This window comes from Hippoglossus hippoglossus, chromosome 13 (genome assembly GCF_009819705.1).
Source record: "Hippoglossus hippoglossus isolate fHipHip1 chromosome 13, fHipHip1.pri, whole genome shotgun sequence".
In the NCBI taxonomy this organism is placed as follows: domain Eukaryota; kingdom Metazoa; phylum Chordata; class Actinopteri; order Pleuronectiformes; family Pleuronectidae; genus Hippoglossus; species Hippoglossus hippoglossus.
In genome coordinates, this window is record NC_047163.1 from 16926374 (window position 1) to 16954367 (window position 27994).

Below are 27994 nucleotides of genomic sequence, written 5' to 3' on the forward strand. Positions count from 1 at the left end.
TGGATTTTGAGTCAGTTTACTTTGGGACAGATATTTTGGATAAAAAAAAAAAAGCATAAATTATACATTGTCTATATCCTTCTCTATATACTGTATATATATATATATATATATATTAATACGTAACATAAACAAACATTATTTATATGTATCCCATAGATTTGTACCTATGAAGTGGAACATTTTACATTTAAATACATGTTGGTGCTTTCTAATTGGAACACTAAATGACCTCAAAGCAAATCTGATGTTTCTATACTGCTCTTATTTGTCATTATCGGCTACGCACATCGATACAGATAAATCAGCAGTAAAACAATATCGGCCAATGCATCAGTCTTGCTGATTTATTGGTGTTTCTTCGTTACTTTTGTGGTTTGCACTGTTTGTTATTGTGAAAAGAAAACATCTGAAGTACAGGGTAGAGAAAAGAGTACTATTCATATGGGTCAACTAAAATGACTCTATAGAGGTGAGAAGTCCAGTTTTTAAGACAGCTTTGTTGTGGATCTCTTGAACATCTGTGGATATGTTCATGTGTCAGCCCTTTTTCATATCCATTAGATTGAGATATTTCTGTACAAGCGGAATATTTGGCCTGACAGTGGTTCTAGAGAAAAGGTCAAGCGGGCAACGAAAATATTCCGATCCATTCTCTGAAGTTCATGAACATGGGCAGCACAGGGGGGAAAGGAGGCCATGGACTAAAAGGAAATTTTCACTGAACATTAAAAACATTTTAGAATCACTCTCCGGTGACCAGGAGTCACACCTAGTTTTATAGCAGCTATAGAGAACAATAGTTGCCCTTTAAGTGACATGACCACTGTCAGTCTGGGCTACAACCTGTTGTTGGATATATTTATACATTTTGGCTACCATGGGTTTGGGTTTTTACTTTTATTGCTTTACCAACTGGTTTTATAAACTATAACTGTACTTTCCAAAGTGTTTAAAGTAATAGCTAATCAGTAAATACCAATAAACAACTAATTAACTCAATCATAAATCCACTTTTAATATTGCACAATAAAACGTTAGAGAATTTGTTACACAGATGCGCAAACACACACACACACACACACACATCTTTTTATACTTATGAGGACAATAACTGACATATTCCATTCCCTAACCCCTCATCTTAATCTTTGAAGCCTAGACTTCACTCACTGTTCCTGTGTTTGCACATGATGTCACTTGCCATCTACAGTTATTTCTATGCTTCCTTATTTATGTCACACGATGAGGGAGCATAGCCAATATCTGATGGCTCCTGGAGGGAAATTACGGACTGTAGGTAAAGAAGATGCATTGCAGGAAAAATGGAAGCCACACTCTTTGACCAGTTTGCTACAGTAAAGAAACGGCACAAGCGCAAAGTGTTTGGAGGAAATAAGCCAACTGCAAAACATTTGTGTTTCCTCTTCTTCGCCCTTTTCCAGCAGCGACACTGGCAGAAGACTGTACCGAGTCTTGTGCCTCAAGGGCCAGTTGAAAGGGAGGGGTGTTATGTTGCCGCTCGCAATGACCAATCTGTCAAGCTTAACCCTAACATTAACCCTAGCCTCAAACCCAACTCTAACCTGTACCTAAAGAGTCTTAACCCTCAAAAAGACCTCTGAAGCTCTGAGGACCGGCTAAAAATGACCATGGAACATAAACAACCATAGAAAGAAACACACACCTACACACACACACACACACACACACACACACACACACTCTAAGGTCAGGCTGTGTGCTGAAGTAGGCTGACTGGGCTATTTTTCTGACTGGTTAGTGTTTTTTTTTTTGCGAGAGAGCTGAATGCATAATCAAGGCACCGCAACCTGCACCCAAGGGAGATGATGATGAAGCTTTGGCCTTCTCCTCCACCCCTTTACTGCAAACTTCCCTTAATTCCTCCTGCTATCTCATCCCATCTCTTCCTCTCTTCAGATTCCTCCTCTCTGCCTCAGTCAGTAATTCTGTCTCATCGGTCATTCAGCACTCTTTGGCAGCCTCACCTCCTGCTAATTCTGGCCTCAGCAATTAACACTGTACCTCAGAGTGTGTGTGTGTGTGTGTGAGAGAGAGAGCGAGAGCGAGAGAAAGAGTGTGTACTTTCAGATATGAGCATTTATGCGTATGTGAATAAATGTGCGTGTGCATCTGTGAGTGTGTGTGGGTGGGTGTTTGTGTGTGTAACAGGGCACAGTTTGTAATGGGATTCTTCCACTCTGCTGATCAGAAGCCTGACTGTGTAGGTCCATTCAGTCATAAAAGTGCTTATGTGTCAGGAACTCTCACCCACTGAGGTGCCTGGGGAACAGTGCTCTGTGTGTGTGTGTGTGTGTGTGTGTTTGTGTCTATCAGCATATAATGCATAAGGGAACTAGTTTGTGTGTGTGTACGTGTATATCATTATCATTTCTTCGTATTTTTAATTAATGTGGTTTTGTTCTCTTTGAACTCTGTTGGGTTTCTCCACAATAACGCAGCCTGTTTCTGGAGAATTTACTGGGTGAGCTGATCAGCTTCTACCCACTCAAAGGTCACACAATATCATTGTGTTTGGGAAGTTTGTAGGATATTTACAGTTTTACTTTAGTTGTGGTAGAAAACTCTTTATCATCAGAAAAGAGCAGCAAGCCTAGAAGTTTACAGATTGTTTTTGACCAGCAACCTGGATTCAGACTCATTGTTTCAGCATTCAACCTGCTCAAGTGTGATGAAGGTAATAAACTCCATCCAGCTTTTTACTGGACTGATGCTCTGCAGCTCACCCTGACCTCTGAACTGGTTGAATAGAGGCAACTTTCCCCAACTTGTTTCCTAATATTCATCAGTGTCAGTTGCAGGGTTTATACAAAATTATAACCTCTTCTGATTCAGAATTAGGGCAGACATACACTAGGCCCAGTTACCTTGTACTGTGCTGGAGTATCTTGCTGGAGTATCCTCCTTCCCCACTTCCCCGCTGGCCTGCACTTAAACAATAAACACCAACCCTAATGAAAACTTATTAGGACCTTTCCATTACTTTGTGTTTGTTTGACTCCAGTCCAACATTTTGTGCACAAGCAGTTCCCCTGCCACACACAACATGAGACACGCACAGCTAGGACCTCGGATTAAAGTGGATTTTATTTGTGTTTGAAGAGCGACAGAGATGAGCAGACACAGGAGTGAAGATTATCACTCAATGCGGTGTTCCTTTCACCTTCATTATCACAGAAGAAGCGTCACTCCGCGTGTCCAGGAACATATAACAGAAAGAAATTCAGCAGGTTGTTGTAAAGATCAGTTCTGTGTGTGAGTGAATAGAAAAGAGCAGAGGAGCTTGTTGACCGACGGAGAGAAACACGCCTCAGTGCAGATAAAGGAAAGATGGTAATCATTCCACTTTGAGGCTTAGGTGCAGCTCACAAGCTCACAGCTGAATGAGTCTCAAATCAATGTGGAGATCATTAAAATAACTAAATGATGGCGCTTGGTTGGTGGTTGGTGGGGTTGGCTTGACTACTAGAAAAGTCTTACACTGTAATATCAACTTGTACACTGGTAAAGGAAACTTGTAGCTGCAGCAAAGCAGCAACAGCCAGATTCTGTTTGTTTGACCCGTTGTGACATTTGTTGCATTAAATGAGTTAATCAGCAGAAAGAGATGTTAACAGACTGAAATAACATCTTCCAGTGATTTTACCAAATGGTGGACCAGCTCATCTATCCAGCTGGAAAAGAGACCAACCCCAACATCTTTCATTTGTCTGTTCTGGCAAATTGTTATTGCTAAATCTTTTCAAAAAGCTATTGATCTGGTTGTTGATTGGCTAAACCTACAGTATGTTAGGTGCGTGTGTGTGTGTGCATGTATGCATATTTGAGTATAGTGTGTAGGTCTAATAGGAATGTGCATATATTCTAACATGAATTAGCATTTATGTGCACATCCAAGCACACAAGCGAGTGTGTTTCTGTGGGGAAAGAGTGTGTGAGAGACAGAAAGCATTAAGAGGGAGGAAGACTTGGAAATGAGAAAATATGCAAATATGCTCAAGTACCACCCGTCTCTTTTGGATACTGCTCGTCACTCACACCATTGACCTTACTATAAATCATGCAGTGATGTCAGTGACTCCATTGCAAATTCATGCAAATGAGTCAATGATTAGAAAATGGGCTCTCTGTTAAAGATCCAGTCTAGAGAATTGACAGCACTGGAAATTGGCAGCTACTTTCATTAGCTTGCTTTGCAAATGCATGTAAGTCTACGGCTTCGGGGGAAAGGGTTGAAATGGAGACAGGGCAGAGCGGGATCCTCATAGACCCAGCACATACGTTGTTGGCACAGTGATATGCAGTGATGTCCATAAATGCTAAGACAATAACACATTTTCTTTATCTAGCTCTAGACTGCAGCACTTAAGAGTTGGGAAGAAACAGTAACTATGCTGCTTTTTGGCTTGAATGGCTCTTTAAATAGACTTGCAGACTTGATATATATGTGCACTGTTTTTAAGACTGTATAGCAGAATATTATCTGTAACAAACAGACAAATTAACAATTTTAAAAAACAACCTAGAAAGTGTGAAGTACTTGATTGGCAGTGTCAGTCATATTTCATTCAAAAAGCTACTCATACTTCCATACAGACCCGGTATTGACTAATGTGGTTGGGCGAGGGGAGAAAAATGGGAAAGAGAGGAGCGGTGGGTGGGACGGAGGGGAGAGAAGTGAGAAAGAGAGGGATGTAACAGTTGTGTAACCGTGTAATACTTAAGCTCCATCAGACTGGTTGTTATATTTAAAATAAGAAGAGTGACACTAATATATGTATTGTTGTTATTAATGATAGCAGCATCCATTAAAAATAATACATTTGTTAATACATTTTTTTATCAAATAGTGTAAGATATGGATCTTTCAGCTCTGGAGACAGATGGAGGCAGAATGAAAGAGAGACTGACTACAAAGACATATTGAATACAGTGACTTTATTTATAAGTAATTTCAATGTGTCTAATATATTATGGATCCCTAAAATCTGGAGACTAAATGCTTTAGGAAAACACGTGTTTATCTAATGTGAAAGTAAGTTGCTTCAACTTTGCAGTTGAATAGTCCCCCAACCTAAATTCTCGTAGTCAAACTCAAAATGTTGGAGTGTGTGAGAGCCAATATAACAAATGGCATCGCCACCGTCCAAGTCGTTTCACAGCAGGGAGGCTGCTATTAGTGCTCTTATTAGTGGGCATGTTATTTCCAGTAACTCCAAATATGTCAGCAAATAAAGTCTCAGTTTAATTTGTCTCTTTCACAGGCCCGTTCTCCTTTACTTCTCTCTTTAAGACTATTGAACCACTCTCAGTTTTGGAAAATGATTAATTCTTGATTGGTTGTCATAATTGTTATATTTTTTGTGGCTAAATTGGGTGTTTTTAAGATGTTTCATTACATAGCTGCAACTATATCTGTATCTATATCTATCTCTATATATCTATATATATAGATATATAGAGATAGATATAGATATATAGATATATATATAAAGTTGCAGGTGTTCATCACATCTACAAAATTATTAGTGTTCATTTATAGGGTCTTTTATGGGACCTGCAGTCACACAACACTTACATCTTCCAAACTTGGCAGAGAATCAACGTTGTGCAACCTCAGGAAATAGGATGATGGCAGTAGTGCAGATAATATCACTGTCAATCTGACTCACACCTCGAGGTTTAAATACTCACACACACTTAAATACACAATGGTACACGCAATGTCTGACACTGGCAATTAGGCTTTGAGACTAATGATGAGACACTTAAATAACCGTCACAAAGATGCAGCTTGACTCGGTTATGTGTGTGTGTGTGTGTGTGTGTGTGTGTGTGTGTGTGTGTGTGTGTGTGTGTGTGTGTGTGTGTGTGTGTGTGTGTGTGTGTGTTAGACGGTATATCAAAGTGTGTCTGCCAGGATGTATGTGGGTAAATTCTCACTAATTAAACTTGGCTCCCACCTCCAGTGCCAGGGTGTGATGTTCTCTATGGAGATCTATTTCTGATCCGAGTGCCAATCACACATAAGTCACCCAGCAACCGGTGTGCATCACAGACACGAAAAAGTAGTGTGAGTTGAGAAAGTACTGAAGTTGCAGCAAAAGAAGTAAGTGATGATGAGGGCGAGATATTTAACTTTATAGCTCTCTCTTGATTAAATTGATTTAGCTGATATCCCACGTGTGCAAACACTCGCTTAAATCAACACTTTTTATTCCAAGTCACTTTCTGTTCAAACCAAACCCAACCCTGTTTTTCTTGAGTGACAGTTTGCATATGATACATTCTCCCTCGGGGACACTCTCCCACAGGACATTACCTATAACAAGGCTATCCCATTTCCCCATCTGACATCCCCTGTCTGACATCCCCTGTACGACTTTCATCTTTTTAAAATGAATTCTCGTCCGCCCCTGCACCAGCTAACAGGCCACACATAACACATTCACTTTCAGCTGAGAAAAACTCCCCAGAGGAAAGTGATGCTGCTGCTGTTCTTGTTCTTGGTGGCATTTATCAGTTTCTATGCAGACGTAGGTAGTTGTTTTTAAACTGTTCTGGATTGGGATTTGATCTTCTTATAAAATTAGACTGTATCTGAGAACGCAAATGTCCGGGTCAGTTGCTCCACACATTTTCTGAAACTTATCCTCCAAGCAAGTAAAATGTCTAAATGAGCATATGTGTGAATGTGTGTCTGGAAAATTCAGTAAAATTCAGCAAGCAAGGACAGAAAAGAGATGCCATCCTCGTAGAAGATGCAGAACAATCATTTTCCAGATGTCTTACGACGGTTTCAGTGTGGGGATTTTGTTATTTTCTGACAGAAACAGGGTAGACGCTTCCCCCTGTTTTGAGTCTTTACACTTGGATTAGCTAACCGGCTGTTTGCTACAGCTTCATATTTTCCGTACAAACACAACGTGCCATTTGTATGCAGCGCTGGATAGCTTGCATTAGATTGATATACTGTGAGACAGTTAACAGCTAAACTACGGTAATCTGGTAAATGTGGGTTGACTTTAAATGGCAGTTTTATAAATAGGCTTTGAATGAATGTGGCAGTAGCTCTACCAATAATCTAGACACATATTGGATTTAAAAAACAGACGGCAGGTTATAAAACCATTTTCCTCTGCCATTATTATTATCACCATCATTATTACTATGACTATAATTATTATTATTACAGACCCATTTGCTGCCATTCCCAGTTGTCTGCTGAATTGTTTATTCATCTGTTGTTGGCAACACATTGTAAAACACTGCTAAACACTGCGTGAGCATGTGTGTGTTTGTGCGTTGCTTATATGTAAAACTGGGTTTGTATGTGCACATCTGTACGCCTTTACTGTATATATCGATCTGTGTTTGTGTGCATCTATAAATGTGTGTGTGTTGGTTGTTGATGCGGGAAGCTGTACTAACACCCTTAGAGTATTTTCCACCCATGAGAAATAACCAAAGCCTTTTCCATCTGGCTAAATGTTAGCTCAAGGTCTGTGTGCATGTCTATGTGCGTGCATGTGCGTTTGTGTCGCTGTGCTGCGTATCAAAGCCTGTGCTGGCTCCAATGTTTTGCCACTCTCTCATGACAAATCATCTTTAAATATGCTCCCTCGTTCCCCAGTCACGCTCAAACAACCATAGATGCATGAAAAAGACACACACACACACACACACACACACACACACACACACACACACACACACACACACACACACACACACACACACACACACACACACCCTGGGGATGAACGCTGCATGCCGAGGGGTGTCAGCTTTGGTCAGCATCGGCTCTCACCCTGCATCTCTCCTCCCTTCGTCTTCACTCCATCCTGCACCATCTTCTCTACCTCTGCTTCCCTCTTTTTCTGATCATCACAGAAAGCTCTAATTTAGACTTTTCGTTTACATTTATTAACACCTGATATATAATTTCACATTTCAACATTTTAAATGCTTAGACACAAATTGCAAACCCACGATAAAAAACAGTACTTCACAACTGTCTGTCTCTCTCCCTCTCTCTGATCAAATCTTACTTTTTTGTCAGACCCACATTTGCTGCTTAAACCAATCAAGTTCTATCACTTTCGTTTATATACATGTAGAGACTGCATGTTATTTTGCAGTTTCTGTGTCAAAGTGTGGGGAATTGGGATGCTGGAGTGAAGCGTTGGCATGGAGATGAAGGCCGAATATAGAAAGGACTGAGAGACAGGAGGGACCTTTCAGTAATTCTCCAGTCTAACTAACAAAATGATGATCAAGAAGGAAAGTGCATGTTTTAAAGAAAGGGCGCGTGGGAGTGTCCAGTGCATTAGGCAGGCCACATAGGCATTCATCTGAGAATTGCATATGTAGGCAGCTGGGTTGAACATATTCATGAATTATAGAGAACAGCAGGCCCATATCTGTATATATAATTATAGGAAAAGACATACTACATGCATTATGTCCCTTCAGTTGGACACAACATAGCTGCTGCATTTGCATGATGGCCACAGAGCTGTGGTCAGAGTGTCATGGGATAACATCAAGAAGAGGATGCACTCATGCACATGAGCAGTGAGCCATGCAACACAGAAGTAAAACCAGAATCACATTTATTTGTCTCTATTTTGTGATTTAAACTGTGCAAAACTGACTTTACATAAGGCCACGTTATTAGAAGTTATATTAGTCTGGTAAATTGCCATCACCACAAATGAACCCATGGGGTAGAGGGAGGTAACATCAGTCAGATACCATTTCTTTTCAGAGTGTGGAACGAACACAACTCTGAGCTGTGATGGAGCTGCCAATGATTCAGCAGGTGTTGGTACAACATGACCAGAAATAAGCATCTTGTGGAAAGTAGTGCTAATGATGTAAGCTTGGCCAGCTAGCGTCCATATTCTGAGTGGCATAAAACATGCACAACCCTATTGAGTGTTGAATGTTTCAATTGCTAATGCTACAAAGTCATTGCTATGTGTGCTTGTTTAAAAACCTGGTCGACCACATAGGGCTACGACGTGCTCAACTCTGTATCACATGCTTAGCAGTGATAGCTTGACTTATAATTATATTTATCTATATCTTTTATCTATCCTCTTCCTATCATCAACTGGAACAGTGTAATAAATTAACCTGTGTAAGACTTGAATTTGAAACATCCGCTTAGAAACATCATGGTTGCCTGGTAACAACATCATATAGAACTTTCTATTTCAAGGCTTCTTGGAACTATTGGTGTCTGACCGTGTGGATACTGATGACTCACACTGACTAAAATCCTCCACAAACAGCTTCACACATTTAACGTCCCACATACAAGAGACTCACAAGCAAGATAAAAAACTCTCTATACATTTTGCATATTGCTCTATTCTTTCTTGTAAATTCACAGCTCATCCATCGTCTCATCTCTTTCCTTCACCCCTCATCTTCAGGACAGTGACATCTAGAACTACCTGACAGTTCCGCCAGACAACCCAATTCTCTAATCAATACATCCATAAGTCAAAGTGAATGTTTCTGCCAAATTTGATGACATTCTTTGAAGGAGTTCCTAAGTTATAATGTTCATGAGAAAAGGATGAACGACCCCAAAACAATTCCTAGGGCTACAGCTGTTGCCATGGTGCGTCGGTATGATAAAGGTTCACCATGACAACGTACCTGTTCCCATAACAGTTTTAGTACCATCCCCAAAACATTATAGGGTTTTGGGCTCTTTCCATTCTGCACTCATAGGGGGGATTACACTCTTAATGTGTGTGGGGGGACATTTTCAGTGTGTAAGAGGTTGAGAAAGGACACGTGTGTATGCTCTGTAAGCACATGTCTGAGTTTAATGATTTTGTGTGAGGTCAGTAGTGAAGGTGAATGCGTGTGCCCCTTTGAAGCCAACATGAAGGCATGTGCTGTGACACGGACAGAGGAGGTTAGACAAACATTCACAGACATGTCAGAACTACTGTTTACTGAGCTCATTCAGTCTCTTCACAAGAAAAAAAACAATACACACAAGCCAGGGTGGACATCCTCACGGAGACAGAAAGTTAGAGGGGGATCAGGAAGAAAGTCAGACAGACAAACAAAATAGTGCATGAAGGACAAAATGGACGTGAAGAGAGGTTGAGAATCAGGAATGAGACAGAGCAGAGATCAAGGACTCTGGGATGGACAAGGGAGGAAGATTGAAGAGGCAGTGACTGAGCGAGTGAGGTAGAGAAAGACAGAGGTGAGAGGAAGAGACAGCCAGAACAAACTCAGAGTAAACCTCAACACATTAAGCAGTGCATAGGCGGCTTTACAGAGCATGCCTGAGTTACACTCATTTGTGTGAATCTGTGACGTTATGTGCATGTTTGTGTTAGTGTCACTTTGTTTGTGCAAATTAGCTGTGCATTCTATTTATAAAGAGAAAAATAAAGAAGAGACATCAATGGAATGCTCTGACTCAGAAGGCATTACACATTTGTTCTTTGTTTCAGAGCTGTTTAGCATGTCCTTCGATCTTTGCCAACAACTCTCAATGGTCCTTTTGGGCCTTTGATTAGCATTAGCATCCACTTGTTTTTTGTGATTGCCTCTCAGGCATCTATGACTCAACACTTGTTGATGAGGACACATTTGGCTAATGGGCACAAAGAAGAGGGATGAGCTGTGCTCTGCCAACTGGGGTGGAAAATTCATAGTTAAAAAGTTGAACAGATAGTGATGATTTTTTATAGTCATTATTGCTGTGTAGGATTTAGGGGTGGGGGCGAGGGGTATATTGGCAGAAATTGGATATAACATTGATAATTATTTTTGAACTAGTTTTATAATCACCTGAAGTAAGAATCGTCAGCCTGTTTCACCTGTTTCTAGTGGCTTGCAATTTTCACCCTCACCACTAGATGACACTAGTGCCTGAACACTGAACCTTTAAACCATTGACTGTATATAAAGCTGGACGACATGATGGCTCTCCAAAAGTGAAGCCAAAGCGTTTTTGTTGCCTTTGGCTTAGACCAAAATAAAAAGTCAGGTCTAGAGCAAGTATCAGCAAGATCTGGAGATCGTGGCTCCATCCTCCGAACGCTACTGTGGAAGATGGCAGTGTTCTTAACTGGGATATTTTGGTTTTATGGAGGACCTGGTGACATGTTGTGCATCTTTATATAGAGTCTATGCTTTAAACCTTTTCAGCATATTGATTTATACGAGTGCTTAATTACTCAGGTATATCACAGGGATGTCATGTTTTGTAAAACTTCAGAAAAGGTGAAATTTATTTGTGTTATTATTACCTGTAGTAGAAAACAACAGCACAAACAAAAGCTATAGCTCAGACAGGACATGCCCCTTGTCAGAGGTATTTTTATGGTTCATCATTTAACTGGAGCATAAATGTAGTTGAACTATGAATGTTCTTCAACACTCAAACATCAAACATATTTAAGATGTTAATCATCTTTGTCAGTGTCAACACACCACGTCCTCAAATCCTTTTTGAAATGTGTGTGATTGGGAATGAGACACAGCTTTGGTCTTGTTTCTACAAGCTAATCTGTGTATCACACTAAGCTAACAACCCCACATTCTCCTTGCCTTGCGCCAGTCTACTTAGCATGCTCCCTTCTCTGCTGTGATGTGCTCCTGTTTAACACCTTGGCTAAGCTTGATGAATAATGCAGAGCGGACCAACATTCACTGAGTCAGCACTGAGGACAGGTCAGTGGAGACATTGTGCCTGAGCGGCTCTGGCAGCCACAACACACAAACACAGTGGCTGCACACACACACACACACGTGCGCATGCCGGTGAATGGGTGCTTGGACACTGAAATATGGATATTCATGGGCCCATGCACACACTGAGACAACTAAAGTGATGGACAGAAACCTTTGCACACATGCATGGATGTTAACAAACCCAGAAACAATGGGAGAGAGGGAAAGAGAGCCACATAGGTTGAAGAAAGCCTACCTGTGTTAAGATGGCATAACACTCTCAGTGCAAGAGATTGACATCAAATGTATCATCATTGCACAATAAAGTATGTTCATTTTTATATTTTAAAGCAACACCAGCTGCAATTGTTCCTATTTTAATCAGTAACTTCACTTATGTAGAGTAGAATATCCACTATCTACTATTTATATCTAAATATAGATAATGATTTTTATTTGGATCAGTCCCGTAAGTGCTTACTTTTTTTTCATGTAGATCCATGAATTATTCCTTAGAAAATCAGTGACAATGTAAAACAAACACAAAAACCTTGCAATGTCAGTAATAAAACAAACCATGGTTATAATGCATTTGTCCAGATATACTACAGTCTCTCTTGGCCCATGTCCCATCCCATCCTCTCTACCACGTTTTCTGGAAATCTGCTCCTTGGCAGAGGTAATACAACTATCTTGCATAATGTTTTTATCCTTATTATTATTCTTATTAACATATGTGCTGATTACACATACAGATGCACAATATACAATATACAAAGTAAAATTGCATCAAAAGGAAAAGACAGAATATTCAGGACCACAGCAACATTTAGAAACTCTTTCTCTAAAGGATGCACGAAGTCTCACACACATGTTGTGTCATACACATGCACAACTCTGGTGATACATAGACCTAAGTAAGGAGGAGGAGTCAAAGGACAGCGTCTGACAGAACCCTTCATCTCGCTAATCAAGGAGGATGAAAAACAAGTTCTCATAAACATGAGAGGAGGAAAGGGAAAGACAAAAAAGGGAGGGAGGCGATAGATAGGACAGAAATCCATGAGTTGGAGAAGGCGGCAAAGTAAAGACAGAGGAGCAGGTGGGGGTGAGTGAGCGAACTCAGGTTGTAAGAACAGATTGTGAGGAGGCTTTGAGGGAGGGGCAGGTTTGGGAGAAGCAAAGAATGAGGGATGAGAGGGGCCAGTCCTGAAGTAACCTCCTACACTGTGATGGAGTGTATTCGCCGACACTTCATCAGCAATATCCTCTCTGTGTGTGTGTGTGTGTGTGTGTGTGTGTGTGTGTGTGTGTGTGTGTGTGTGTGTGTGTGCAGACTATATGGGGCTTGATGCAGTGTTATCTGGAATATGCATTATCTTCAATATTACCTGTCCTTAATACACAAGCCTGACCAATTTATTGGTTGATTTAAAAAAATAAACAATGCAGAAGAGATGTGGATTCATGTGAACATTTTATGTAAAAACTGTTTGTTTTCTTAATTCAAGTTCGATATATTTGATCTATACCACTGGAGGAATCCCAGCTGACATTGAGGGAGAGGTGGGGTATAGGCACTGGACATTTTGCCAGGGTATCGCAGGACCAACGTACAGAGACAAACAACAGCCATACACACATGGTCAGTTAGATCATCTCTAATCAACCTCACTAACCTAATGTCTTTTGACTGTGGGGGGAAGCTGGAGTAACTTCGAGAAAACCCACACAAATAAGGGGAGAACATGCAAACTCCACACAGAAAACTCCCCAGCAAACAGGGATTCAAACCAGGAAACTCTTTGCTGCGATGCAACAGTGCTAATCATCACACCACTGCAAAACTGTTAAATATTAAGCCTCAGTTAAATGTCTTTCTCACAAGGGTTTGATAACGACATCTTGGGAATCATTGCAATATATATTTTACTCCCTCATATCAATATGGGCCCCAATAAATCCCTAACAGTCGTAATCTATACAGATGAACAGTATCTGTAACATCAAAAACGAGGATCATGAGACAAACTCCTTCTGCTCACTGCTCCTGTAGATCGAAAAGTGAATTTCTGTTTTGTACAACTCTGGCCTCAGGTTTGACTGAAAGCCGGGCCTTTGTTAAACACGGCACGTATCAGGAAATGTCAAAGGATTCTTCAGATATGTTCGACGTCTGTCATTCCAACTGGCAAATGTCAAGAATGCCAGCATAGACCCAGTCACACCGTGTGCATTTCATAGATCCTCCGAGTTGCCTCTGTGTGTGCATGTGTGCCTTTGTGTGTACGTTTAAGTGAGTCTGTTCATCTGATTTTACATTAAGGGCTAATGTGATAATGTGTGCGTACTTGTGAGAGAGTACGAATCTGTGTGTGTGTGTGTCTGTGTGTGTGTGTGTGTGTGTGTGTGTAAGGCTTGTTAGAGTAGCAGTTGGCTCCTGTTGACAGCTGCTGCAGTCTGAACAGCAGGGCTGACGAGGACAATCAATTAGCTCTGCATCACGCTCACGCGCTCTCTCTCACACACACACACACACACTCACACACACACACACACACACACACACACACACACACACACACACACAATGATATTCATGCAAATATGCGTGTAGGAAAAAAAACATCAAAGGCCATGTACCATATATACAGTCACAATATAATAAACATCTGATGAAGCCCTTTACTTTAAATCTCCATGACTTCATGTTTCAGTCTCTTTGCAACTTCATGAAAAACTGTGTGAAATTTCCTTTCGCAGTGTGTGTGAGTGTGTGTGTTAGCTAAGCCCCAGCTGGGGTAGCTAAAGTTTATCAAATATCAGCCTTGATCCCTCTAAGGGCTGTTTGGACGCTGTAGATGTTCAGTGTGTTAGTGTGCATGTTTGCTCTGAGCGTTGTGTGTGATGCTGAGCAGATGCTTATGTTTAGACAGCTATCCTGCTCTCAGTCTGGCTGTCTTACATCAGCTGTGTGTGTGTGAGTGTGTGTGTGTGTGTGTGTGTCTGAAGTCGTGCATATGTGTATGCAAGCTTGTGCCCAAGTGAAGTGTGTGTGTGAGTGAGTGTGTGTGGCCAGAGTGCAGGGTTAAGCAGTGGTCTGACTGTCAGTGTGTATCTGACCTTCCCTCCACCAGGGGAACACTTATCCTGCTGCAGGCTTCACAGTAGCTCTTAACATCATCCTCCTGCCATTTCTTTCCTTCTCTTCTTTCATTCTCTCTCACTCTTTTGCTCTTTTTTTCTGTCTGTTAACTTTTCTTACGGCTTCTCGCTCATTTATTCCCCCCTCTGATATCACCCTAACAATGCCGTATCCCTTTTTTTCCCTTCTTCAGTGCTCCTATCCATGTCCCCTATTCCCCATTCCTCCCTCTCTCCTCTGTATTTGTATTCAGTGCTTCTCTCACTCTGCCTTCCCTACCCTTTGCCGCTCAGATACCAGAAGTTAATGATGAAATGAAAACAGGAAAGGGAAAGCTAATGAAGACAAGAGGAGACAGAGGGAGAGGTAGCAAGACGGCAGCAGAAATGCTGAGACACCCAAATGGAGAACCAGAGAAAGTGATGGAAATGTGGGGAGAAACGCTGACAGTTGGAGAGGCAAAGATAAAAATGTTTGATGCAGGAGGGAAAAAAGAATCTTTTTCATATGTGTCAGAGCACCATTGTCGAAGTAACAAAGACATAGCTCTCACAGTGCACTAGAAGATTTGTCAAACCCCCCCTCCCCTCTGTCTCTCTATATCTCAGACACACACACACACACACATATAAAACACACAACATGAATACACAGTGTTTATCTCTTTCCTTCAGCAGGGACCGATCTCCTGGGGTGAGAGAAGCTCCTGCGCTCATCTTTCTGCAGTGTCACTTCTGACGTTTGTCATGTTCTCACCCTCACTTAGCCCCGGTAGCAGAAACCCACTGGCATGCCACAATTTTTTTCCATATCAGTGTCTTGTACTATTAAAGTTTCAGCAGGTGCTGACAACATTTGGAATATTTGATTCCTCGAGTCTTTTTGTTGAGAAAACATGTTTCACCTCCTGCTTTTGTTTTTAAGTGCCTTTAAGTGTCTCCGTGAAATGAAACAAAATCCACAAATATTCCTTTGCACACAATGAATGACCTCATAGCTAACATTTTTGTGCTATAGCTGTGTTGAGTGGGCCCCTCAAAACTCTAGGGAGTGGCCTCATCAGAATTTCCCAAGTGTGGGATCAATAAATATCTATCTTATCTTATCCTATCAAGTCACCGCCTTCTCTTTGGCAATCCTATTACAGTGTGATCTCTTTTGGCCTCAAGGCTCAGACCTCATCACACAACCCCGAAGGCTCAACAAGTTCCCTGCTGCGCTGCAGAATGTGACAACAACATTTTCCCTCCCACGGATACCCATCCTCGGAGCAGTACATGTGGATGAATGTTTGGAGCTATTGAGCTCATAAAATGCTTTAACAGCAGCAGGGCCGTGTGAATGCAGCGGTTGCAGCAGAATTATCAGGTGCAGAACACAACTGCCCCATTGCTAAGGACTTATTGACTTTTTGCTGAGTATGTTTGGTGTGAGTGTAGCAGTGCAATTATGTTGTCTGCCTTAATAACTACCTCCCAAACTTCCTGATTATTATGTTTTTCTATCCTTTTGAAAAATACCCTTCAATGTATCTCAGAGTATTAACTTTACGGAGAAATGCAGCAACTTCTAACAATTGAGAAGAGGAAATAATGACACAATATGAATGAATACACTGAAGCCTTTCGAGCCTCATGAGGAACAATGTAATAATGCAATCATGGGTCAAGTTATCCTCAACCTGCCTGAACAGACATGTCTAGGTTGGAAAGTAAATTAAGTGAATACTGTGGACATCAAGTCAATCTTCAGGTTTTATATACAGTACATACTTTGACCACATCTTGATACAGATCAGCTAAGAGGATTTTAACAATCCCCTCTGAAGGCACGTTTGCACGCAACATCTTGTCGTTATACACCAGAGTTATTTATTTGTGTAAATCATAAAGTGTATATAAATCTGGACCATGTGTCTCACCTCCCTCCGGTTGTGCAACAATGAAGCCAAAGCATTCTGGATTTGGATCCAGAGTCTGCACAGTAATGAATTCATAATATGTAATATCATAATGTAATGATCGGGGGATGGAGTCACGTTAGCGAGGTCCCGCTGATATACATGCTTGACCAATCGTGAGTTAGTCTCAGCTGTCAATCATGACGTTTCAGCCCATTTTACAGCATCAAATACCCAATTAAAACTACACTTACTGGATAAAATACAGTGGTGTGATACAAACTATCCCAAATGATAGAAACCATCTTTAAGAAAAAAAATTGTTTCGTGTATTTTGACTTTTTAATCTAGTAAATCCATGTCCCATCTACTAACAAAGAGAAGGCCTATACTTTAGTCAGCCACCAGTGGGCGATCAAGATGATTGGATTAACTTTAAGGGAGCTGTGTGGTGGCCCTTTTGCCTTGAGTCAGAATCGATGTCGGTATTCACCTGTGTCTGTGTAAACTTGACGGTTGGATACTTTATAAGACATATTTGATCTGAGAGCCTCTTTTACAACTGAGTCCAGCTGAGTGGCAAAGTTCAGCAGAGTTGATTTCGAAAAAGTCAATTTATCCGCTGTGTTTACATCTGTTTTAACAGTTTAAACAGTTTCGGTGAACTCCCAGGTGCTGAGTTTGGAACAAGCGCTCTATTAGTTTCCATTTGTTAACACACAACACTGATGGAGGCCAGAGGATACGACTGCACTTAGTTTTGCACGTGCACGCGGTACTCAGAGTTCCTACATCAACACCAAACACACTCGCACAAACAGAGCATGCATTTACTGTCGAGTCACATTGGCTGACAGATGTTAAGAAGTGAGACAGAGTGAATGCTGTGGGAGAAACGCATTCCCTTGGTCCTTATTCTTCTCTCGCACTTTTTAGGGGGTGCTGCTCCCCAAACTCCTCTCTCCTTTGATGCTCTTCTTATCCCGAAATGTTCTTTTTTCAGTTTCATTGGTTGTTCAGCACCCTCCCTCCCCATTCTCTATCACTGTTTTCTCACGTCTGCTCTATTTCTTTTCACATCCGTCACTCTCTACTTCAGTTTGTCTCGTTTTATCCCTCTGCTCACTCCTTTTCTCACACTTTCTTTCACCTGCTTGTCAGCTGTTTTTCTGAAGCTCATATATCGACAGACAACAGCTCTCTTTTCAGTGCTTCTTTGCTTTAACCCGCCCAACCTTTCCACATGTCTATTCTCCCACCTTTTTTTTAATTCCCCTTTCCAGCTGCCTGCCATCCTCCCCATAAACTCTCATTTTCTTCTTTGCCATTACTCTCTTTTTGCTCCTCATTTCATCCACTTGCCTCATCACTCTCTCCACGCATCCTCCAACCGCTCCTTCCTCTCCATCTCATCCTCCTGCTCCTCTGTTATCTGCATCTACTGTGCCAGTCAGATCGCTCAGCCAAAGGACTGACTTCACCACAGGACCGAACATCTGTCTCCCTCTTCCTCTCTCTCTGTCGTTCAGGTTTCTCTCTACTTCTCCTCCACGGTGTCCCAACCCCGATCAATTTCAGAAATGCTTGTAAAAGGGCTTGTAAATCGAGCTGTTATAGTCCAAGGAAGACAGTGCACATCAGTGAGATGAATTATTCTGCACTACTCACATGTTCACATTAATCAGTAAAGAAAGAGATGTCAGTAAAAGCAAGGCTGTATAATGTTCAAAACACTGTGTTAAGGTCACAACTCAACATTTTGAGGAATCTGCTTATTCTTTTCCAAAGGTAAGATAAGAAGATTGATCCCATCCTCATGTCTGTCAGTTAAATATCAAGCTAAAACCAGCGGCTGATTATCTTGGCTTAGCGTAAAGACTGGAAATCTACATCGACATGTTATTTTGCTAACTGGATTTTTTTTTCTTTGCACAGAGCTATTGTAACTAGTAAGTTTGCAAACAGTGACTAACGTTAGCTTACTGAAACTGTCAGAGAGGATCATGCAACCATGCAAACCACTGCAAACAAATTGTCATTATTGAATTATGATACTATAATATCACATTTTGTTATTTCTAAGGTCAAGTGATCAGGTAAGCAATAGGTTTGCTTTTGAATTACAGTCTACCTCATCAGTTGTTTAACAACCAAAGTTAAACAAAGGAGTGAAGTGCCCATTCTAAACATGCCTGTTTATTTGGCCTGTAACGATGATGGCTGCAGTTTTCTTTCTGAGCTGAACTGAGCAGTGAAGCCCTGCCACAGGACTCAGTCCTGACACCCCTGAAGCTGTGCCCCCGCTGCTGCACAGAGAGCATGTTTATTCAAACTTTGGTGAAGTTCAACCAGAACCCTGGACTTCAGAATCAGCTGTTGTCATGTATGCATTGTTGTCGTGACTGGACAACGTTACTTGCGCCGATGTGTCCCAGCCACCGCTGCTACAGATGGTTGGTTGCTCACGTGTCTAAATCTCACTAGATTCAACACTGCACTACTTTGAGCCCATAACAATACACATGATAAGTGTGAAGCTGATAAGATGAACAGATCTCGAGATATGTGCTCCTCATGCATACAGACAGAGATTTCGGGAATTACAAAATGTATCATTTACATGGATTTAGCCATCCCTCATTAAATGACAAAGAAAAATCTGTAAAACGATGTTGTGTATATTTGGATCATCTTGAATACTGCATAAACGTAACCTCCCATTAATAATGTCGGAAACATGGTTTGTCTCCAGGCTTCATCTGTGGCCCAGATGCTGTACAGTGACTGGGTCATGCTTTTTTAAATCTCTTTTTTTTTATTTGATCAGATCAGATATTCTGCTGATGTCTGGCACTACACTCAGTCCTGCTCTACCTTATCATTATCCCCCTCCACTCCTCTATCAGTCCTGCTTTCTTCCATCTCCTCCTTTATACCGTATCCATTTGGCTTGCCGTTGGTTTCGCTATCTCTCTTTCGAAGCTGACAGGGCAGAAAAGTGGAGGGGCCGGTCTTTTAACTTGGCATATCTGCCTCTACACACCTTTTCCTCCCTCCTCCTTCTCTGTGCCCTCCAACTCTTTACTAAGCTCCCCTCCAGACTTTGACTGCTCTCCTGCTGCCCTCTCCAACACACACAGAACTACGCCCAGCTCAGCTCACTTTCCAAGGCTGCATCTCACACAACACACGCACGCACACGCACACACACACACACACACACACACACACACACACACACACACACACACACACACACACACACACACACACACACACACACCTATGTCGTCAGACTGTCCAAGGGGTCACCACCCTTTAATTTTACTTTGTGTAGGGGAGGGAGGCTGTCTGCCAAATATTTAGGGGTGGGGTACCTTTGGCTCATGCAATGTGTGTGTGTTCATTCGAGATGACAAATGTTTTTTGGGGGATTCCCTAGAAAGGGAGATCCTGTAATTGTGTGTGTGTGTGTGTGTGTGTGTGTGTGTGTGTGTGTGTGTGTGTGTGTGTGTGTGTGTGTGTGTGTGTGTGTGTGTGTGTGTGTGTGTGCCTGGGAGGGCAGCAGGGGAGTAGTTTCATGTCGGGTGTCCTGAGTGTGACTCATGAATTCCAGTAACCTCGCCGACACTCCTCCCTGCTATTGCTTGCATCCTGTCATAAATGACCAGGCTTTGACGTGATATGGCGAGGTGGAGCTGACAGGTTCATGGCCGTCCACTCATGCCAAAGCACATCTGTGTTTTCCTTCACCTCACAGAGAAAGAATTCATTAAATGCACTTACATAAAAAAAAAAGAAGTTTATATTTAGATCACGTTATGTTTAGGAAAATTGCGTGATATGATTTCAAGTTCTAGAACAACAACTCAATGGATTTAGAGGTGGGATTGTTTTGTCAACGGCTCTTTTCGAGGTCAAGAATGATCTTTGATATCAACCTTCAATCACAGACCAGACAAAGTCGTTAAAAGGATCAGAAAAATGAAAACTCAAACATTTACAAGACCACGCAACTGCTGTATTAGAAGGAGCCTTCGAAAGGGGACAGCCTATAGTTGTGCTGCTGTGACATGGTCTGTCTTCAAATGCAGCCTCTGAAGGATGCAGCCACTGAATGAAGACACAGGTTTTATTGCAGGATCATATGATAATATTAAAAGCTCCGGAATAGCTATGAAATTGACTTCTGGGGTGGGATTGTTTGGTCAAATACTCCTCTCTACTTTCAAAACAGGAGGCTGGCTGCATACTTCATGTTAAGATGCTAAAGCATGTGAGGAATTTGATTTAGTGACTGGCTGCATATTGTGTGAGGGCATGTTATCAAAGACAAGGCCACCTTGAGTTCTCAGACACAGTCAAGCACCCCATGACATCACACTCACACTGATATCACCACCGCCTGCCTCCAGAGTATGAGAGCTCACACACTTTTGTAAGGTCAGCCACTCATTTGTTAAACAGCTGTACCTGTGTGTGTGTGTGTGTGTGTGTGAGAGAGAGAGTGTTTTACTGCGTAACCTGGTTCTTTTTGGTTGTTTCTCAGTACCTGTGAAAAGGTTGACTGAATGTACAGTATTTTCCTTGCGCAGGTTTCTTTGTTGTGTGCGTCTGTGACACTGTTCGCCACGTTGCATTTGCTCACAGAGCCAACAGAGTGAAATGGGTTTTGATTAAAAAGAGCTGAAACAGATGGAGGGGATGGGAAGATAAAGACTGAAATGAGAAAGGGAGAGATTGAAAGAGGAGGATCTGGAGAGATGGAGTGATACAGGGCGAGGCATAGACTGATAAGATGGCACGGAGAGAGGAAGGCAACAGATAAGAGAAGAACTATTGGAAGAAAGAAGAGGAGGAATGAGAAAGATCTGCCAGAAGCCTTTATGAGACATACTGTGGTTCTGTCACTGCCAGGAATAGAAGTCATATTCTCTTTTTTTGCAGAGTTGCACTTTGAATAAATAACACTTGCATTCCACAAACATTTTCTGTGTGAGGTCCCTGGTAGTCTGTTTGTTTAAAAGGTTAACTGTGGCGCTGACTGCCACATGGACATTCTTTGCAAGCAACATCTACATTTTTAGCTCAAACTGTGTGTGGTGCCAGTGTGTCTGCATTTTACTGTGTCTGTGTGTATTTTTACTTGAGTATAAATTGTGTGCAAGTAATATTGTTGCATATCTCAGTAAAGATAATGGTGCATTTACATTTCCAGAATATTTGGCACATTTCCTCGGATACACAGATCTTGTGCACCCCCATCTCTGGACATCGGTCTGTGTATCTGTCTATGTGTTTCCATAACAGTGGTTTTGAGCCGCTGTGCCTGGACGCATCAATGTGCTTTTGCAATTGCCTAGATGTGTTATGAAATATAACTTCAAATGCAAATACTATTTCATTTTACCTTTTCAAATAGAGCTTATCTCAGGATTTTCTGTTTTAGATTTTTAATTCATAAATATTGCATTATAGCTAGTTTAGTACTATAAGCATTCCTAGTAGGACGAAAGAGATTTGTTGATAAACAAGTAAAGCCCTGTCAGGTTTAGATATTACATACCTAATTATAATAATTGGAATTATTTTCTTACCATCTGACGATATTATTTCTCAGAATACCTGTCAAGGATTAAAGCTTCAGTTGGTAATCCTGGAAAAGAGGGCTACACTTAAGAATATGCAAATAATAAATCCCACTTTTCTGTTACTCGCTCGCTAAATTCTGGCCTCAGCGGTGTCTCTCCGGCTTTTGAAGTTTGCAGTGAAAGCACAGGTTTGTGTTTGTTACAGTCCTTTTCCCCCAGATGACTATTTATTGATGGCCATCAGGTCGAAAGAGGATTTCAACAAATAAGATAAAAAAAGTTTTTTATAGAACTACTCACTAACCCCAACTTTAATATTGACTTTCCACAGATAATATCCAGTCATGCATATATTTATCTCCAGTAGGGGGCAGTCACACTTGACAATGCTGAAAACGGTCTGACTCATTTTAGCAGTAAATACTAAAATTATTTACACATATGATAAATTATACTGTTTTTACAAAATCTGCAACAGTTGTTGTTTCTGCCTGTGTTTGTTAACAACAATGTTAAGACAGTACTAGGCTTTCCCGTCAGTATGTTAGGGTGCTTCAGGTTTTGGGTGACGTTAATGTCATTAGAGGTTGTTACATGTGGTTCTGTGTGGAACGTGTGCGTCCCCTCCAACTTGTAGGGTCTGCGCCAAGTTTTCTATGCTAGTGTGTGTGGTCACGATGCAACAAGGCTCGTCCAAGCAGGCTGGAAGGAAATATAATAGCAACGACTTTGCATCTGTGGTGTGTCCGCAGCTGTCCCTGTCCACAGAGGAGTATAACTGAGGTTGCCCTGTTTCACTACTATGTGCTTCTGTCTGCCTGCATATATGTGCACATGTCTCTTGCATACACACGTATGTGTAATAGGTTTTATCATATCTGGGTCATCTGGTCTCTCAAGCAGAGAGTGATAAGTAGTTCAGAGCAGAAAAGCCAAGTAGTGTTTACTCTGCTCAGCGTGTTTACATGTGTACTTTTGTGTTTCCTTTTCTACGAATACACACGTCTCCCTGTGTCAACCCCCACCTCCCCCCACCCCCACCACCCCCACTCACCCACACACACACACACACACCTCACCCACACCCCCTTTTAATGCACACAAAGACACACTTCAATGGCAGGCAAAAAAGAACGAGCAAAATGCCGAACAAACACGGGGATAAAAAACCTTGGGGGGAATTCCTCAAAGTGAGCGAAGATACTCTGTCAGAACATTAACACACACACACACACACACACACACACACACACACACACACACACACACACACACACACACACACACACACACACACACACACACAGAAATACACAAGCTCTGTTCAAAATGGTAAGTGGACGAATGAAAGCCGCAGACGTTATCAGCATGAGGTTCACCCCTGGATAGAAACACATTTAATCAGCAGCAGTCAATCAAAGACTGGAACTAAGCTCTCATAAGCGTACTGTAAATACATAAACAAAGTGACACACACACACACACACACACACACACACACACACACACACACACACACACACACCTAACACCTAACTTCTCTGGCACAGCATGTTACTGTAAGACTGTGCAGTGGATTAAAGAGCTGTCTAAAAAACTGTGCACCATCCAACAATCAGTCTGTCTCAATAGCAGTTATCACAGTGGATCATAGATTCTGTGCAGCTAAACCTTATCATAAGATCAAGAGAATTTACTTTGATCAAATCAGTTTGATTCGTTATCATCAGAACATAATTATCAGGTGTCTTTGATAACTGTGACAGCTGAGAGCGAGTGACTGTCTCATGTCACGCTGAGTGAATATATTGAAAAAATATATATCTCACCTTTTGAACTCTTGTGATAGATTTATTAAACACTGCTGATTGTGAAATTCCACGGTTTCACAAATCCACCGTCATCATCTGTCAAACCCGCAGCTTCAAGTTACTACTAAGATGAAGCATGTTTTTCAGGCCTGTCTCTTAAGGAAAAAATGTGGAGAACAAAAAAATACCAAAATCATCAGAGGGAGTTCCCAAATTATCAGTTTGACATAGGGCAAGTGTAGACTGCTCGGGTGTATGTGCAACAGTGGGAAGAACTTTTTTCAGATTTAGTTTTAGATTAATTGAAATGAATGACAAGATAAGTCATTGCATTGTAAATGTTGAAAACGTTTCCAGACAAATCTATAAAATAAATCAGCGAAGCTTAACACCCTGTGGACACCAATGCAGATATTTTGCAAAACAACATTTTTCCTGTTTTTTTCCAACTGCTAACGGCATGTAAAGTCACTAAATGGAGATTTTTACAATTGCACAAGAAACAACAGCAATGGCGGCTACATACCGGTTTTCTTTGTTTGGTTAGCACTACTAGATCTAAATACAAGTTTGCTGCTAAATTTAGCATCACTGCACCTATTTACTGGTATTCACAGGCGTCTGCCTCGCCCCATTAATACTTAGACCACAGTGCTCTTTTATGGTATTTGACATATTGTTGACGCAGTAGTTTGGGGGTTTTTTTCTGGATAGAGATGTTTGGTAAAAATAAGTTTTCTTGTGGATGGATTTTTTTTGAAAAATGGAGGAGATAATATGCAATATTTGATCTAATATCACAATAGTTGTATTTGTGATTGTTTCAGTCATTCATATTCACATACATTTGGACAAGACCCAGCAGTGCTTTGTTTCTGTTAGGTTGCAATTCACTAAATCAAAGTAATGGTCATTAGACACGTAATATATAATAATCCAACGGGACAAAAATAAAAAGGCACTGCTGGGATTTGAACCCAGGATCTCCTGTTTACTAGACAGGCGCTTTACCAACTAAGCCACAGCGCCGGATGGCAACTGGAGGACCAGATGACGATATATTTCTAAACCGATAGCTTTCCTATACGTCAATCTCCGGTTTGTTACAGACTCTGTACTCAGTACATACATGGCAGCTTTGTTACAGGTGATTTGTAACGTAATTCGTCAAGATGAAAACCAATGCAGTGATAAAAGTGGTATTCGATGAGGCAACAAAGGCGAATGAAACGTTTGCGACTTGTCCTCCGTGTTATCGGGTGTGAGATGAAACAGGCCCCGGGGGCAGTCTTCCAGTTTAGAACCTAATACAGTGGTATTTTCATATTTCCCTGCCAAAAGCAACCCTGCGTGTTCGGGCGCATGCATGTGAGTGTAATCAAAGGTACATTAGCACTGTGGCTGCAGCCTCAGGGCCAAGTGAAAAGTAAGCACGCCGCACCTGCAGGAAGTTAGATAGGCGACCTGACGGCTGCAGCTTGCACCGGTGAAGCCCCCGCTCTTATTTAACTGACTACAACTGAGACATGCACGTTCCCTTTTCATTTCTCATCATCTGGGAAAAAAAAGTGCACGAGCCCCTCATTCAACACAGCTTCCTCTGGGCACACTTCACATCATTTAACATGTCTCCTTTGCTCTGTTTCTGCATTTTTAACAGTGTGACAACAGGTCATTTACGACCACAAGGCATGCAACACTCACAGACAATGGGTTTCTATTTGAGGCAACACCAGCAGCTACCACAACACCATGAGTTATGCAAGAAAAGTGTCATATTCACATATAATACAGATGCAGAATTGATCCTCTAAAATCAGTTTTAGAGCTAAGAGAAAACATAATGATGACAAAAACTAATCCAATGGTGTTTGTATGGGGGGAAAAAAACGTAACTGTAAACTTAACTTTACAGACATTGTGCACAATAATGAGAGAATGAAGTAATGAAGACAACTCACCGTCTCTCCTCATGTTGCCTCTTATCACTTTGACCGTGGAGACCTGAGCCCTCGCGACCCCGGTTAAAGCCCCTAACAATAAAACCATCCACATCTGGAGAAGCAGCGGTGGGCACATGGCGACAACAAACTCTTAAACCCTCAGAGAAGTCTTCACCTCCCAGTGACTCAAAAACAAAAGTTATACCCCACGGGTAAAAAAAAATTAAAAAGTTTGTGTCAGAGCGAACTTTCCATTCAGTGACTTCAAGCTTCCACACTCCTCCCCGCACTACCCCGATCCAGAGCCACTTGTTGACTGCTGCGCCCTGACGCGCACCGTGCTGTGCCTTCCTCTCACAGTGAAGCCTCCGAAACAGCTCCGTGCAGGTGGAGGATGATATAGCAGCGTTCACGGTCACAGCTCAGACTGAAGGCGCCCGACTTCTTATCGCTGTTAGCAAAAAATCCTGTTCAGTCACCGAGAGATTTCCCGCATTGTTTGCTAATGTCTGTCAGCGTGTCCTGCCGACCGTGCCAAGTCAGTGTGCGTGTGTGTGTGTGTGTGCGTGTGTGTTTATGTGTGTGTAAGACCATGCAAGATGGAGTGGTAGAAGGCCAGAGAGGAGAGATCGATCAATAGACTTAACACCATCTAGCTATGTATCTATCTATATGTCTGTCTGTCTGTCTAAGAATCAGATGAACAATAATTATGTAAACAACAACAATTGGATAACAGTATTAATGGAACTAAGGAAATAAAATATACAGTATAAGTATTGTGGTAAGGTAAAACTCAAAACATAGGAAATTCAAAAAATGGAGATCATGTCACAATAGTATTTACAAGACATGATTTATTTTTGACATTACTGTTTCTTTTCACCCATTACTGAAAGGTCATTTCTTGCTTGTGTCTGCCTCTCTCTATGACTGTTCTCTTTCTCAGGTTGGTATTAGTGACTGTGGTACAACATTATACTATCTGATTGTGTTGTTAGTGTGTGTGTGAGTGCAAGTGTATTTTTGACTTTTTCTATCTATCTAACTATATGTAGGAGAGGAAACACAGGAGAGAGTGGAAGTCTCTGCTGCTCTGAGACTTCAGGAAACAGCTGACACGAGTTCACTTGGATTCTGATGACGTACCATTTCATGCCATAAGTAGAAGGACACTCAATGGAGCGCATACCTCCGCCAAGGTCCAACAGTCGCCTTATGAAAGCACATTTCAATTCACTAGATCCAGATTTGGATCTGTACCAAATTGCTCACACTCCCCGAAATGTTTCTGATTCTTTATATCAAGATCCATGATTTTCTTTCTGAGAAATCAACTGCAAATCTCGCAATGTTATAGAAAAGTGAAAAGAAACTGCTCAATCCACCCCCAGATCCAGATGTGCACCAAAAAATGTATGAGTATTTCTCTTCTCTGATCCATATCCCACCTCTCCACTAAGATTCATGGTTATCAGATTTGAAGTTTTTGTGTCATCCTTCTAAAGAATAAACAAACGCTGATGATACATAACCTCCTTGGAGGTAATGACTTTTTGTGGGGGTTTTTTTGTGGGTTTTTCTTTTGTCCTGTTTTCCACAGAGAACTTCCTCCCTCCCTCTGTTACATTATCTTCCACAGATCACTCTACACTTTGAAATAAGCTGTCAGAGCACATCTAACACAACACACATATTACATGATTGCACTTGTTGAGAAAATATGTAAATTCAGGCTGAGGTTTGCCAGACTTCATTCAATAGGCAGCTCTGTGTAAGCCAAAGTCAGACTATTACCAACATGAATTATGTTTGAAGTTGTTGCACTTAATAAATTCCACAGTGAT

The 27994-nt window shown here is 41.4% G+C and overlaps 1 protein-coding gene and 1 non-coding gene across 3 annotated transcripts in view; both read right to left on the reverse strand.

Moving 5' to 3' along the window:
* Positions 1 to 26633, reverse strand: part of pdgfd (platelet derived growth factor d) — a 50211-nt gene extending 23578 nt beyond the window's left edge. The window contains exon 1 of one of the 2 annotated variants that reach the window (XM_034604728.1): positions 26166 to 26633. In XM_034604728.1, the coding sequence (XP_034460619.1) occupies positions 26166 to 26283 (118 nt within the window). In that variant the 5' untranslated portion in view covers positions 26284 to 26633. The remainder of the gene's footprint in view (positions 1 to 26165) is intronic. The other variant, XM_034604729.1, reaches the window with a different exon arrangement.
* trnat-agu lies at positions 25161 to 25233 on the reverse strand. The gene has a single exon. It is a non-coding gene; the product is annotated as a tRNA-Thr (tRNA).
* Positions 26634 to 27994: the final 1361 nt, after the last annotated feature.